The following is an 11,789-nucleotide window of genomic DNA, read 5'->3' on the forward strand; positions in this document are numbered from 1 at the left end:
CCCCTCAGCCGGCACAACGTTCGTTTTAAAAAGGTCTTTTAACATGCAGAAGATGAAAGCAAGAGCTTTCTGTGCAGATACCCAGAGTGAGGTCCAGTCACACAGAACCTGTATTAATCCTTGTATTAAAAATAGAAAGTGTGCAAAGAAATGTTAAAAAGGAAAAACACACCCCAAGCACATCTTGTTTTGCGACATACTTTCACACTCAACCACTCATAGCATCAACAAGTGACCGAAGCAGACTAACAGAGGTTATTGGTAAGCTATTTCATTTTTACTTACTTTCACATCTTGTAACTGTTGGAATATTTTTGTACAACTCAGGCAGGAGCTGAGAAAACAGTTTCCTCTTCTGAAGGATTATACCGTACGTTTCCTTCACGGGAAACTGGTCACACCCCAAAATGTTAGATCATCGACAGGGGGTCGCGGGCTGAAAAGTTTGGGAACCCCTGATCTAGGCAGCAAGGTGTGTCACCTACTCTGCGCTAATACAGTCCACTTACCTGAAATAGCATCACTACATCATCACAAACATGATTAAAATGTACAGGGAATTTAGAAGATTTTGTAATTTCTGTTTTTTCAAGGCTACAAGTCATCACAGTTTGAAATATTAACTAAGGTAGCATGCTGCCCCACAGTGGTGGGGAGAAAGAAGTGCGCTGGAAGAAAAAGATGTACGCTGGACAGATTTATCAAGCATCCCTTTTATTATCATCGCCTGTTACAAAAAGAACAGAAATCTTCAGTGTTAATGAACTTAGCAACAATATAGCGAGTGTTGATTACAGATGATATGAGACGCTTATTCCTAAAGTAGTTGGAGAAGGATTAAAAACCTCTACACTGTTGACCTGGCCTTCTCTTTCCACAGCCTTCTCTGGAGCTGCAGTACAGACTACATGTAATATATCCATGCATCTCCTTAGTTAAAAATCACGTAGTGACCCTTCTGATATGCCCAGACCCCTTATGATCTCCCTTCTCCCACCCAATAGTAAGCCATGGTATGCATGGAGCTATGAATTTATGAACGCACGATGATGCACAGTTTGATAGTTTTCTGGTCAGGAGGCAAACAGATCAACATGTATTTCAGCAGGTCCTAACTTGAACATTTAAACAATACATATCTTTTAAGTTAAGAAAAAAAGTACTGAAAACCCAAAGTTTGTTCCGTTAAGCTGGACATTTGTATCACTGCCACCCCTAGACAAATAACAACAAAAACTACTGCAGTATTCAAAAAGGGATTTCATTGAAAAATACAGGCGTTTCAAACAGAGGAATGGTTGCCACGCAGTTTAAATTAGGCTGGGTGTCATCTTAAAGTTTAGAATAAAAATTAACTGGCGATGCTGCTGCAAAACAGGAATGTGGTGGGAGTGGAGTAGTTTGTTTTGGTACAGTGTCTGGAGTGTTTGGAGTAAAGAAAGCTCTGCCTGCCCCCCCGCAGTGAGACTGGGGGGGGGAGGGTTTGCCAGCGCCTCTGCCAGAGTCAGATGGAGGCTCGCCTACAGTACAGGTGGGGTGACGGAGGTTGGGTGAAAGGGGGGTGGCTGGGTGCTACAGTATGGTGTGACGGTGTAAGTGATAAGACCGAAGGGCAAAGGTGGTCTTTGTTGTGCAGTCAGGGTGGCTGCGGGGGGGGGGGGTCTGTCGTCCTCTCACTATACCTTGGGCAGACCTTTGTCAGCCTCCTGAAGAGAAACACAAATGCACAATGCTCAGTCTCCACATTCAAACACACCGCTGCAATTTGAAAGAATGATACTAAAATGAGCAGAGCAGCAGTCCTTACCTCTTCCTCTCTCTTGGTGAGTTTCCTGCTGACGCCTTGTAGCAGCTGCTGCAGCTCTCTAACTGTTTGGTTTAGTCCTGCAGTCATTTTCTCCTTTCTGTCAATCTCTTCCTATCAGACAGAATGACTGGTTTAAGCTCAACGTATCCACTTAGTCACCATACATAAAAACACTTACACCAGAATCTGTTTAAACACCCAAACTGCTCCAGGCTCTTACGGTTTGTGACGAGAGACTGCTATTCTCTATCAGGCCATCAGCGTTTTCCGTCACCTTGGAGAGCTCCCCCTGGATCAGATCAAGAGACTGCTGGGCCTACATTAGGGACCAGGAAGTTACACTTGTTAACAATGCGGCCTGGAGTTGGACTCGTTGCAGCAGGGTAGTGAAATAATGACGAGTATTCTTACCGTGTACAGGTCACCTGCCACTTTTTGCCTCTCGCTCTCTTCTGTCTCCAGCTTGGACAGAGTCTCAGTGAGCTGGGTTTTCAGCTGGAATAAAAACAGACACTCAGCACATGTTTTAAAGCACATTATAGCTTTCTGTTATCACCTGGGAATCCCATTTAAATCTAGCATTGGACTTACACAAAAGGCATTATTTCAGAGCCTCCTGCTAACATAAAATGCGTTCATTACGGTTCTCAACATTTGCACAGTGGCACTACAACTAACAGTTATTTATGGTAATCTAATGATTATTTAATTGAATAACTGTATATGCTATAAATGAGTAATACATAACTTAAACCGTATTAGAATTATATTTACATAACAATTATAACCAAGCATTTGCACTTTGCAAAGCCAAAGGTTAAATGCATTGTTTCCAGAAAATATAGAGATGCATTGGAGCAAAACTTAAATGCTTGTTGTTTTTGTGTTCAAGTCTCATTTTTGACATGCAAATGAACTGTCAAAAATCGACTAACTCTTAATGGAGATCACAGACATACGTTTAGTGACACTATGGCACGACAAAGGCTAATAGACAGACAATCAGACAGACAAGTATTGTGAGAAGGCCGAAGAGTGTAATATGTTAAGATTTCAGCTGAAGATGCACAAAATTAAGTGTTGTTTGGGGACTCTGCAGAAGGAAGGCAAGCTGCAGTTAGTAGCCTGAACAGGCATGAGATAAGGTGCCAGTGTAAAGCAGGGAGGGTTAGTCTCTCAAAGTGTGAAGGAGAGTCATCACCCTCAATCTCAAAAACACAGAAATGTTTTTGAATGTAAAGTTTGAGGTTACAGATGATGACCCCCAGTAGCAGAATAGAGAGATCCCAGTCCTGTAGCAGTGCAGAGCCACTGCCGAGTGGAATAAGGGAAAGGCTTTAAAAGGAGCGCTAGCTAGAGGGTGAACACCGCTTACCAAATTCAGCTCCTCATTCTGTCTGAACGCCTCTGTATATGAGCCATCAAGTCTGGTCTGCAATTCAGTCAACAGATCTTTGAGCTGAAATTGAGTTTGAGATGACGTTTAATGGGAGTGTGTGGGAGTCGGTCCAGGACAATCTACTCAGTGAGCTAATCAGGCCATGAGCACAGAAAGGGAACGCTATTTAACAGAGCCATGTAGGGGTGAATGAAGCACAGGGTCGTGGTGTGCTTGACTGAAATTGACCCAGAGCAGTCTATTAAGTTAGTCTGCTAGGTGGTGTAAATCAGGCTTTGGTAGACTAATTGCTAGATTACTAACAGTGTGGAGCATGTGTGCTTTCAGTGTCTGTGTGCATTTGCCTCCAATAAACAGAAAATAACAAACATCCAAAACAGGAAATGAACATAAAAGTGACAAAAACCAACTCATGTTTTTGTCACAGGAGGATGATGATGCTGCTACGACAGGATTTAGGGATCCAAACGGAGAGGTATGTGCTCACCTCTCTGACCTCTGTTACATAGGTGGCGCTCTCCTGCTCTGCCCTCTCCAGCTCAGACTCCAAGTGCTGCTTTTCTCTCCTAAGCTGCAGGGGAAAGAGAGGTTCAAAGATAGTGAGGACAGAAACAAACCAGAATGTAACATGGCTGGTGATCTGAACAACAGTGTAAGTTTGAAATGAGCGTTTTAAGGAAGACTTACATTTTCCAACTCGGCCCCTTCAGTTAGTCTCTCAATCTCCTGATCCATAAGTGTGACTTTCTGGTTCATCTAAAACATTTAAAAAAGACACAGAAGAGTTATACAATGGAACAGGCACGCAGTACTCTATCTGCTCGGTGATCTGTTGTGCTATCTGGGAGTTGTTACTTGAACACACACCTCTTTGAGCTCTCCCTGAGATGCCTCCAGCTTCACCTTCCAGCGGGACTCCTCCTGCTCCACGCTGTTCTGCAGGCGCTGCAGGATGCCCTCCTGTGGACGCAGCAGGAATGACAGCTCAGTTTGGAACGAGAGACCACCATAAAAGCACACATTTTAAAAGCTCATCTCACCGTCTCTGCCAACACCTTCTTGTACGTCTCGCAGTCTTTCTGTAGGATCTTCTGTGCTTCCTCCGCTTCCTTCAGCTTCTCAGCCGCTCTCTGTTGAGAGGGAAGTTGCTTAAGATATCTTCAGTTTGAGGAAAGACATTAACCTTTACACTTCCACTTGATTTACCTCAGAGTCCCCTGATGCAGGGGTGGATAGTGCAGCTGAGCTTTCAGCTACTGCCCCCTCAAATGTGTGAAGCCACTCTTGGTGGTTCTAGAAGACAGGAAGAGAAAGATAAACAAGGGATATCTATACACAGGAGAAGTACAACTGTGTAAGACGGGTAATCGAATACAATTTCCATGGTGATAAATATCCTGTTACCTGCTCACTGGGCAGAGGCACGTGGGGCAGAAGTCTCTGCAGAACATCTCGACACTCGGCCTGACACATTTCCAGTGCTGTCTGGTTCTCCTAAAAGGCGATGGGAGGGGGCAAAGAGGAAAAAGAATAAAAACAGAGGAGAGGAGATTGAGCACCCAAAGTTCAAATAGTTCAGTCGATTCGAAGACAAAGTCCAGGCGTCCTCAGGGCAGATGACCACCACCTTTCTGCTTTTTCATTCACACCATGATTTTTCTTTAAACCCCTCATAATCAACGCTTCTGCTGATAAACCTCGTTTATCATAGTGCATTATGCCATTTCATAAATGACACATTTCATACTCATTGTTTCATGAACCTCCTTACACTAAAGAACAATATATCAACCAGCCTTTTTTATGTATACAAATATATTAAAGCTGCCAACCTACTTCCAACCACTTCTTTCATAAATCAAGTAACTACCAGGTACAATGTAGTTACTGTTTGACCTCTGATATCCCTCATGTACACACACATGTGGGAATAAGTGGTTTCAGTTGCTATACACCTATAGTGTCTCACATTCCCCTTGAGATCTTGAAGCTTTATTATCTGCCGGTTTCCTTTTTATAGTGTAATTGTGTAGTTTCAGTTTTGCCAACTGCATTCAAGAGTGTTTCTTGTACTCGGTTGGAAAATAAAGCTTGGTCTCAAGTCGACTGCCTGATTAAATTAAGATTTAATTTGAAAAGCCATCCATCATGGGGCTCCAATCAATGTCACAGGAATTACTCACTTAACATGATCTTAAACTGTAATTTTAAAGCATTAGGATAAACGCTGTCTCACTCCTACTTCCAATTACCCTGAGAGAAAACATCAGCATCTTTCAAAAGGCCCATCCTACACCAAGTGTCAGCAGCCTCCCATTCAGAGCAGATCACATGCTTCACACCTTCTGCAAGCACCAACACATCAACCTTCTTTCATGTACCTTGAAACTCTTAAATACGTAAAAGGAAATGCAGTCCTTCGACAATAATCTGGCCTCCTGCACTGTCACTCTGAGGCTGGCACTCTCACAACCATTCACATTACCACACTGCGTCACAGGGCAGCTCTGAGACAAGTTTAATACAACCAGTGTTTTATGACAGTACACAACAGCTGCCAAGGAACTCCCTGGCCCGGCTCTGAGGAGGTGCTTTCTACTGTACTCGGATGGCAGAAGAGCAGCTGCGTGCTGACTGTTCAGCATTTACGCTTTCTTAATGTAGGCGACAAGGAGGGCACAGATATACGTTCACTGCAACTGCTAATAGACAGGCTATCTGGTAACCCACTCTATGTCTTCACTGAGGGATCTCCAGATACATGACCTACACGGTGGATTTAGTTACAAAAGTCTTTCAGTCGCGAGTTGAGAGCATATTGAAACATAAGGCCACATCAAACGTTTCGAGTGATCCCTTTGGCATTTAAATGGCAGTGAATTAAACAGATTTTCATTGACTGATTAACTGGTATTGACAGCACGGATGTCACAAAACGGAAAACATGCTAGAAATGAGTGACATGACGGAAAGACAGGAAGCGGCCGAAATGATTACAATGATATCAATCCAATGACATCTAATGAAATAATGTCTAGGTCACTGCACACTCATTTCCAAGCATCAGCCAGGAAAATTCTTTATATATTTATATTTCAGATCTTCAAGCAAAAATATGTGTTGAGTTAATTAAGTCAAAGATTCTCCCGGGGAGTAGCAGAGTTCAGCATTGAGCCAATTGAGGCCAAACAAAAGAGGCGAGGGGCAAGAGGTAGGTAAATGAGTATGCAGCTTTGTAATGGATGGGCGAAAAAAGAAATCTCACTGGGTCGATTATGGCAAAAAACAGCATTTTTAGAGGGGGATGCATCAGATTGGAACTAGAGTGAAGCAGACTGAGGGGGGGAGGGGGGTGTCGAACCTTGACAGCTTTGCTGAGTTTCCCTTGAAGTATGGATTCGGTGGCTGACAGAGCTTCCATAGCACTCCAGTTTTTCTCCCGAAGCTCCTGTTTTGGTCAGTTCCAGAGAAATACTACTTTCAGTTCAGCCCCAGGAAATGCATTCAGTGACCCGAACATGAAGACTGGTAGAGTGATACAAAAAACCGAACGCATTTCTCATTTTTACATTCCTACACTCTGCTTATCACCCATGCTCCAACGGCTAAAAATAAGTATGAACAACTAGCCTCGAGAATCCCAGTCTCACACCACGTGTGGGTCACAGCAACATGCATAGTGTGCAAGATGTGCATTGTAACAATATTCTGTGAGTAATTTAACGGAGGAAATAATATATATAGTAGATACAACAATGAAGGAAAAAAAAAATCCTGATTTTCAATTAAATTCAACTTTAAAGAATAAAAAGGTAGGCGAGTCTCTAACAGTCTGAATCACCCACAAGCACAGACAAGCTTTGCCGGAATAGCGAAGGCCAATGGCAGCATATCAGGAGTAGGCTGGGAGCCCTGTTATGCAACACTGAGCTTTAGCTATTCAAATCAAGATAGACATCTGTGCTGATGTGCATTATGTTTAGAACACAACCTCAGCTGAAGGTGGTGTTTGCTTTCCATTTGGTATAAAAAAGAAGAAGCAAAACAAGCGAGACTAAATGGCGGTGGACAACAGGAAGTATGGATGTATGCAGGGCAGTGTGTGACTCCAGTGTGAGGGGAGTGTTTAGGGTACCACACAAGGGGAGGGGGATGATGTCTCATAGGGCTGGACCAGATACTGGTGTAATACAGTTCAGGTAATCGCTGTGGGAAACCTACGTTGTTCTTCTTCCTGTGAAGCTCCACGGAGTCTCTCAGCTCGGCCAGCTCAGCCTGCAGATCTGAGACCTGCTTGTCCTTCTCTGACAACCTGACAGACAACAACATAACAACTCATTGTGAATCATTATATAGTTAGGGGCCTTTGAAATGAAAACATGTGGAAAATGTATGTGTTCTGATACATCATATGGAATGCAACATGACTTACGCTGATAGAAGCTCTTTGCTTGGCACTGCTGCCTGCGACTGCTATTTGAGGAGGGGAAAAGAAAAAAGAACATTTAAGACAAATTCAAACATGAACCAAAGTCAGAAGAGCTCTTTCATCCAAATTCATTTGTTGTCCAATTAAAATTGTCTAGCTAGAGGAATCTTGCTGATTTAATCCAAAACACATTTCACACTTGCACAGAATTCCTTTGCGGTGTTCCTCACCTGTTGCTGCATCTGCTCCACCTGCTCACTCACTGCCTTTGTCCTCGCCTTCATCTCAGCCTGCAGCATCTGGATCTCTTGGTCCTTTGCTGCCAGTCTGTGGGTCAGATGTGCTGCTCGTTAGACTCACATGTAAAGGAAGCGCTGAACAACTTCATGTTAAGGTGGGGGGGGGGGAGAGGGGTTAACCTACTGAGCTTGGAGTTTTTGGAGCTCGGCATCAGAACTGGACACTTGTGTTGTCTCCTTCTGTCTCAGCTGCTCCATCTCTGTCTGCAAGGCAGCCAACTGCTGCTCCAGAGCCTGAGAGACAACATGTATTTAGATAAGAGCTCAAAGTAGGACTGGACAACATTAACAATATCATGAAGACTATGTGAAATGTGCAAATCTAGTATATTATTAGAAGAGAAAAGCCCACACCTCTACCGCCTTCTCTCTGGTAGAGCTGCTCTCCTGTGCCGTCTGTAGACTCTCCTCCACTGACTTTAGCTTCACATCCTTCTCCTGGATCCTATAAAGCATATTGAACCAAAGGTTGGTCAGACTAAAACAGTTTGACGTCACACAGAGAGAAGGTATCTGGGAAGAAAGGACATTAAAGAATACACAGCCTCTCGTGACAGTGGATAATTACAATCAGGGGTGTGTCAAGGGAGTGGCCAGGGGGAATGAGTTTGATCAAGTATTAGCCTTGGGCAAATAGCATGACATTATGACCGACACCAGCTGTTCTTCATCTATTGTCTGGTGTTAAGGACACTAAAGTCAATGTTGGTCAGTGTGTCTTTATGGCGCATTTCCACTGCAGGGCCTCGCACGGCTTAGTACGGTATAGTTAGGCCAGGCTCACTTTACGCTGCGTTTCCATTACAGTTTAGTAGCTGGGGCAGTAACAATAGTAACGCAGTGTAGGCGGAACCGTGACGTCATCTTCAATGCGAACCACAGATAACCAACATCAGCCATTAGCTGTTAGGAGGAGCTGTGAGCTTGAGTGCTATCTGTTCAGAAACTAGACAGAAGTTAAACAAGTACAAACCCCAGAGTGTCTGTGTCATGGCGAATACAGTCATTGGTATAGTTTTGTCCGTAGGCCGTTGTTGCGAGTTTGGACGGTTGGAGCATAAGCATATACAACGTTAGCTTAGCCGATTTCCATTCAGAAAACACGCATTTTAAAAAGGTTTTTCACCTGCCGTCTGTCTGCAGACTTGTCAAAGCATTAATTCATGGTTTTTACTAACCGGTATCAGTATGTTGTTACTTCGGCATCATTTTGAAACGTGTATTACAATTAAATCACGGTGAAATGTGTTCATTTTGTTGTAGCCCCCTTGCCAGCGATTCTCTCACTAGTTTAGCATATTCAGCCCGGTTGTTGGCCCAGAAAGAACATGGATTTTGGAGAGCCGGTACTACCCCTAGTGGAAACGCAACCAAAAACGGGCCGGGTTTGGCACGGCACGCTTAAACCGTGCTGTAGTGGAAATGCGCCATTAGTGTGTAGCGGAAAGGGCTGGGTGATCACAAAACACCAAAGTCAACTTGAGTGATCTTACATGCTCTGGAGATCTTCCATCATTGACTCTGATGGTGCCTGTGATGAGAGAAATATACAATTGAAAAAATACAGAATGAGGTGTGAAAAACACAGCAACTTCTTTACGTAAAGATTTTAGAGATCTCACCTGTTCCGCTACCATTGTCTTTAATTCTTCCATTTCCTGTTTTAGTCCCTTGTTTTCCTCTCTTACAGCCTGCATCAGGGAGAGAAATGACTTAAAGATCTTCCTTTCCCCCCCATTAGGGATTGTGATTACAAAGCAAACAGGGAAATGCAGAGTCACTGAAAGCCTGCTGATGTCAGTAAGAGAGTGTGTGAGGCAGCAAAAGAGAAAACACCTTGAGCTCCTCCTCCTTGTTGGCCACCTCGATCAGCCCCTTCTCCAGCAGGTCCTCCACAGTTTTCATGTTGTCTTCCTTTTCCCGAACACTGGGTGGGAAGCAATGTTTGACAAGGTCATCAGGTTGTTCTTTAGAACTTATTATAAAAGTGACACGTCTAGCCCAACACGTTTAACCAACTGACTTGTTCAAAATATGTTTCATACACACCTCATCTGGAACTGGTCCAAGGCTATTTGGGAGGCAGTCTACATGGGGAGAGACAGATTAAAGAGGGTGTGTTAAAGAGAAGAACACAAGCACATTGGGGCCTTTTAATTATTGGAAAAACAGTCAAGGTACATGTCTAACCTGATCAGAAATCAGATTCTGCAGATTCTGAACCTCTGCCTTCATGGACATGTTATCATTGTGCAAGGCCTACAGAGGAAAACAACAAAACATATTTCACTGAGACATGACAGGATCTGACAGACATAATCATAACTCTGTCAAAGGGTTATAAAACTGTGGAGTAAATGATATCTGTTCGGCATGTGCGGATGTGAACTGTTCATTCCAGCAGGGCGTTGTATATGGTCTTCAATCCATATCCCCTCTCCATAGGCCGAGAACATGTTAACCAAATTCCAGCAGACGAATGAACCGATGCAATGTTCGTATAGGAAGCTGTAGATAAAGCGGCTTTACCTGCATACTGGTTTCTCTAGTGGCCCCACCGCTCCTCTCGGCATTTAGAGAATCCTCCAGACTCTTTCTCTGCAACTCCTTCTCAGCCAATCTGAGGGGAACAGCAGGAAGAGTGCATGAGAAACAGCTTCAAAAGGAATAACTGTTCTATATGTTTGAAAAGGTCAAAGTGTTTCTTACAGCTTCTGTAGCTCGTCAAAGTGAGAGACATGGGTGACCTACATGAGAAAGAAATGACACATTAGCCTAAATTCATACTGTAGCGCAGGCTGCATCTCTTTTTCTGACTTAAAAACTGAATGACGTTGACCCGTTTACCTGTGTAGACATCTGGGCCTGCAGGGCCTCATTCTGGACTTGCAGGGTCTCGCTCTGGAGCTGAAGACCTTGGTTTTCATTAATAAGGTCCTGTTAAACACAGTCTGTATTAGTTGACAAGAAGTGTGGGTTGCTCTGCTTCATCTAAATATAGAATCAACACTTCAGAGTTCTAAAGTGCCTCGTCTTAGATGTTGTGGAGGCTCACCTGAACCCGGCCTTGCAGCACCTCATCAGGCATGCTGTGCTGTGACATCTCCATCAGCTCCATTACTCTCTGCTCCAGCCGCTCCTTGGACACCATGGCTTCATTCAGGCTGCTGTGTATGGTCTGGATCTCCTTGTTCTTGTTGTTCATCTCCGTCTCCACTGCAACCAGCTGGCTGTGCAGATCTGCGCCCACACACACACACACCGACCATCAGTTGCTGAATGTAACCTAATGATTTCTCTTTAATGTATTCAGAAAACTACAAAGGATTTCATCTCAAATGCAACAGGATGCATCACCTTGGTTTGAGGCCTGGAGCTTCTCCCTCTCAGTGTTGACATTGTGGAGGAATTTCTGCAGTTCTTCCCAGCTTCTCTTCGCATCCTGCAGCTGAGCCTGGAGATGGAGAGATACATCTACTTAACTGAATTGTACCAAACATTTGAATAGAAAACAAGTCTTGTACTGCCACACTAAAAGGTAAACTAACAAATAACATCCTTTTGATCTCAGTGTTAATATCTTTACTGAGTCTATGGCTTCCTACTACCTTCAACAAGCCTTTTGTTGACTCAAGAATTCAAACACAACTCGGGATCTTGCAAACTGTGTAGTGTATCCTAAGCATTTTTAATTGATTTGTATTAAGTCTGCACAATAAAGAACATCTCAACTCTCCAGTTATTTGCTGAGATTCTTGTGTATAGAGCCAGCGACAATATTTTCCATCTTTGATCGTGGACAGTTCAATGAAAAGACAGGAAAGGCTGATCTGGGTGTCTCACAGGAAAGCGTTA

At 43.6% G+C, this 11,789-nt stretch overlaps 1 protein-coding gene across 1 annotated transcript; it reads right to left on the bottom strand.

The window, feature by feature from the left end:
* Window positions 1-693: 693 nt before the first annotated feature.
* Window positions 694-11,408, bottom strand: ktn1 (kinectin 1). The gene is made up of 27 exons (XM_010774339.1): window positions 11,292-11,408; window positions 10,990-11,174; window positions 10,782-10,871; window positions 10,644-10,681; window positions 10,464-10,554; window positions 10,125-10,193; window positions 9,984-10,021; window positions 9,771-9,861; window positions 9,557-9,625; window positions 9,428-9,465; window positions 8,289-8,379; window positions 8,059-8,168; window positions 7,866-7,962; window positions 7,639-7,679; window positions 7,428-7,518; window positions 6,568-6,654; window positions 4,611-4,700; window positions 4,413-4,499; window positions 4,247-4,336; window positions 4,074-4,166; window positions 3,894-3,962; window positions 3,694-3,777; window positions 3,183-3,266; window positions 2,219-2,302; window positions 2,028-2,123; window positions 1,808-1,918; window positions 694-1,706 (listed from the first exon to the last, which is right to left on the bottom strand). The coding sequence occupies exons 2-27, from the start codon at window positions 11,137-11,139 to the stop codon at window positions 1,677-1,679; spliced, it is 2,109 nt and encodes a 702-aa protein (XP_010772641.1). The 5' UTR covers window positions 11,140-11,174; window positions 11,292-11,408; the 3' UTR covers window positions 694-1,676.
* Window positions 11,409-11,789: the final 381 nt, after the last annotated feature.

This window comes from Notothenia coriiceps, unplaced genomic scaffold, assembly GCF_000735185.1.
Source record: "Notothenia coriiceps isolate Sejong01 unplaced genomic scaffold, NC01 NC01_scaffold00013886, whole genome shotgun sequence".
NCBI lineage: Eukaryota > Metazoa > Chordata > Actinopteri > Perciformes > Nototheniidae > Notothenia > Notothenia coriiceps.

Excerpts from the sequence above, each read along its gene's own strand:
- ktn1 (XM_010774339.1), bottom strand. The coding sequence starts at position 11,139 with ATGAACAACAAGAACAAGGAGATCCAGACCATACACAGCAGCCTGAAT. Across the intron at positions 8,169-8,288 it reads CCAGAGAGAAGGCGGTAGAG|GCTCTGGAGCAGCAGTTGGC; the intron begins GTGTGGGCTTTT and ends GTTGTCTCTCAG. Across the intron at positions 4,337-4,412 it reads CTGCATCAGGGGACTCTGAG|AGAGCGGCTGAGAAGCTGAA; the intron begins GTAAATCAAGTG and ends CCCTCTCAACAG.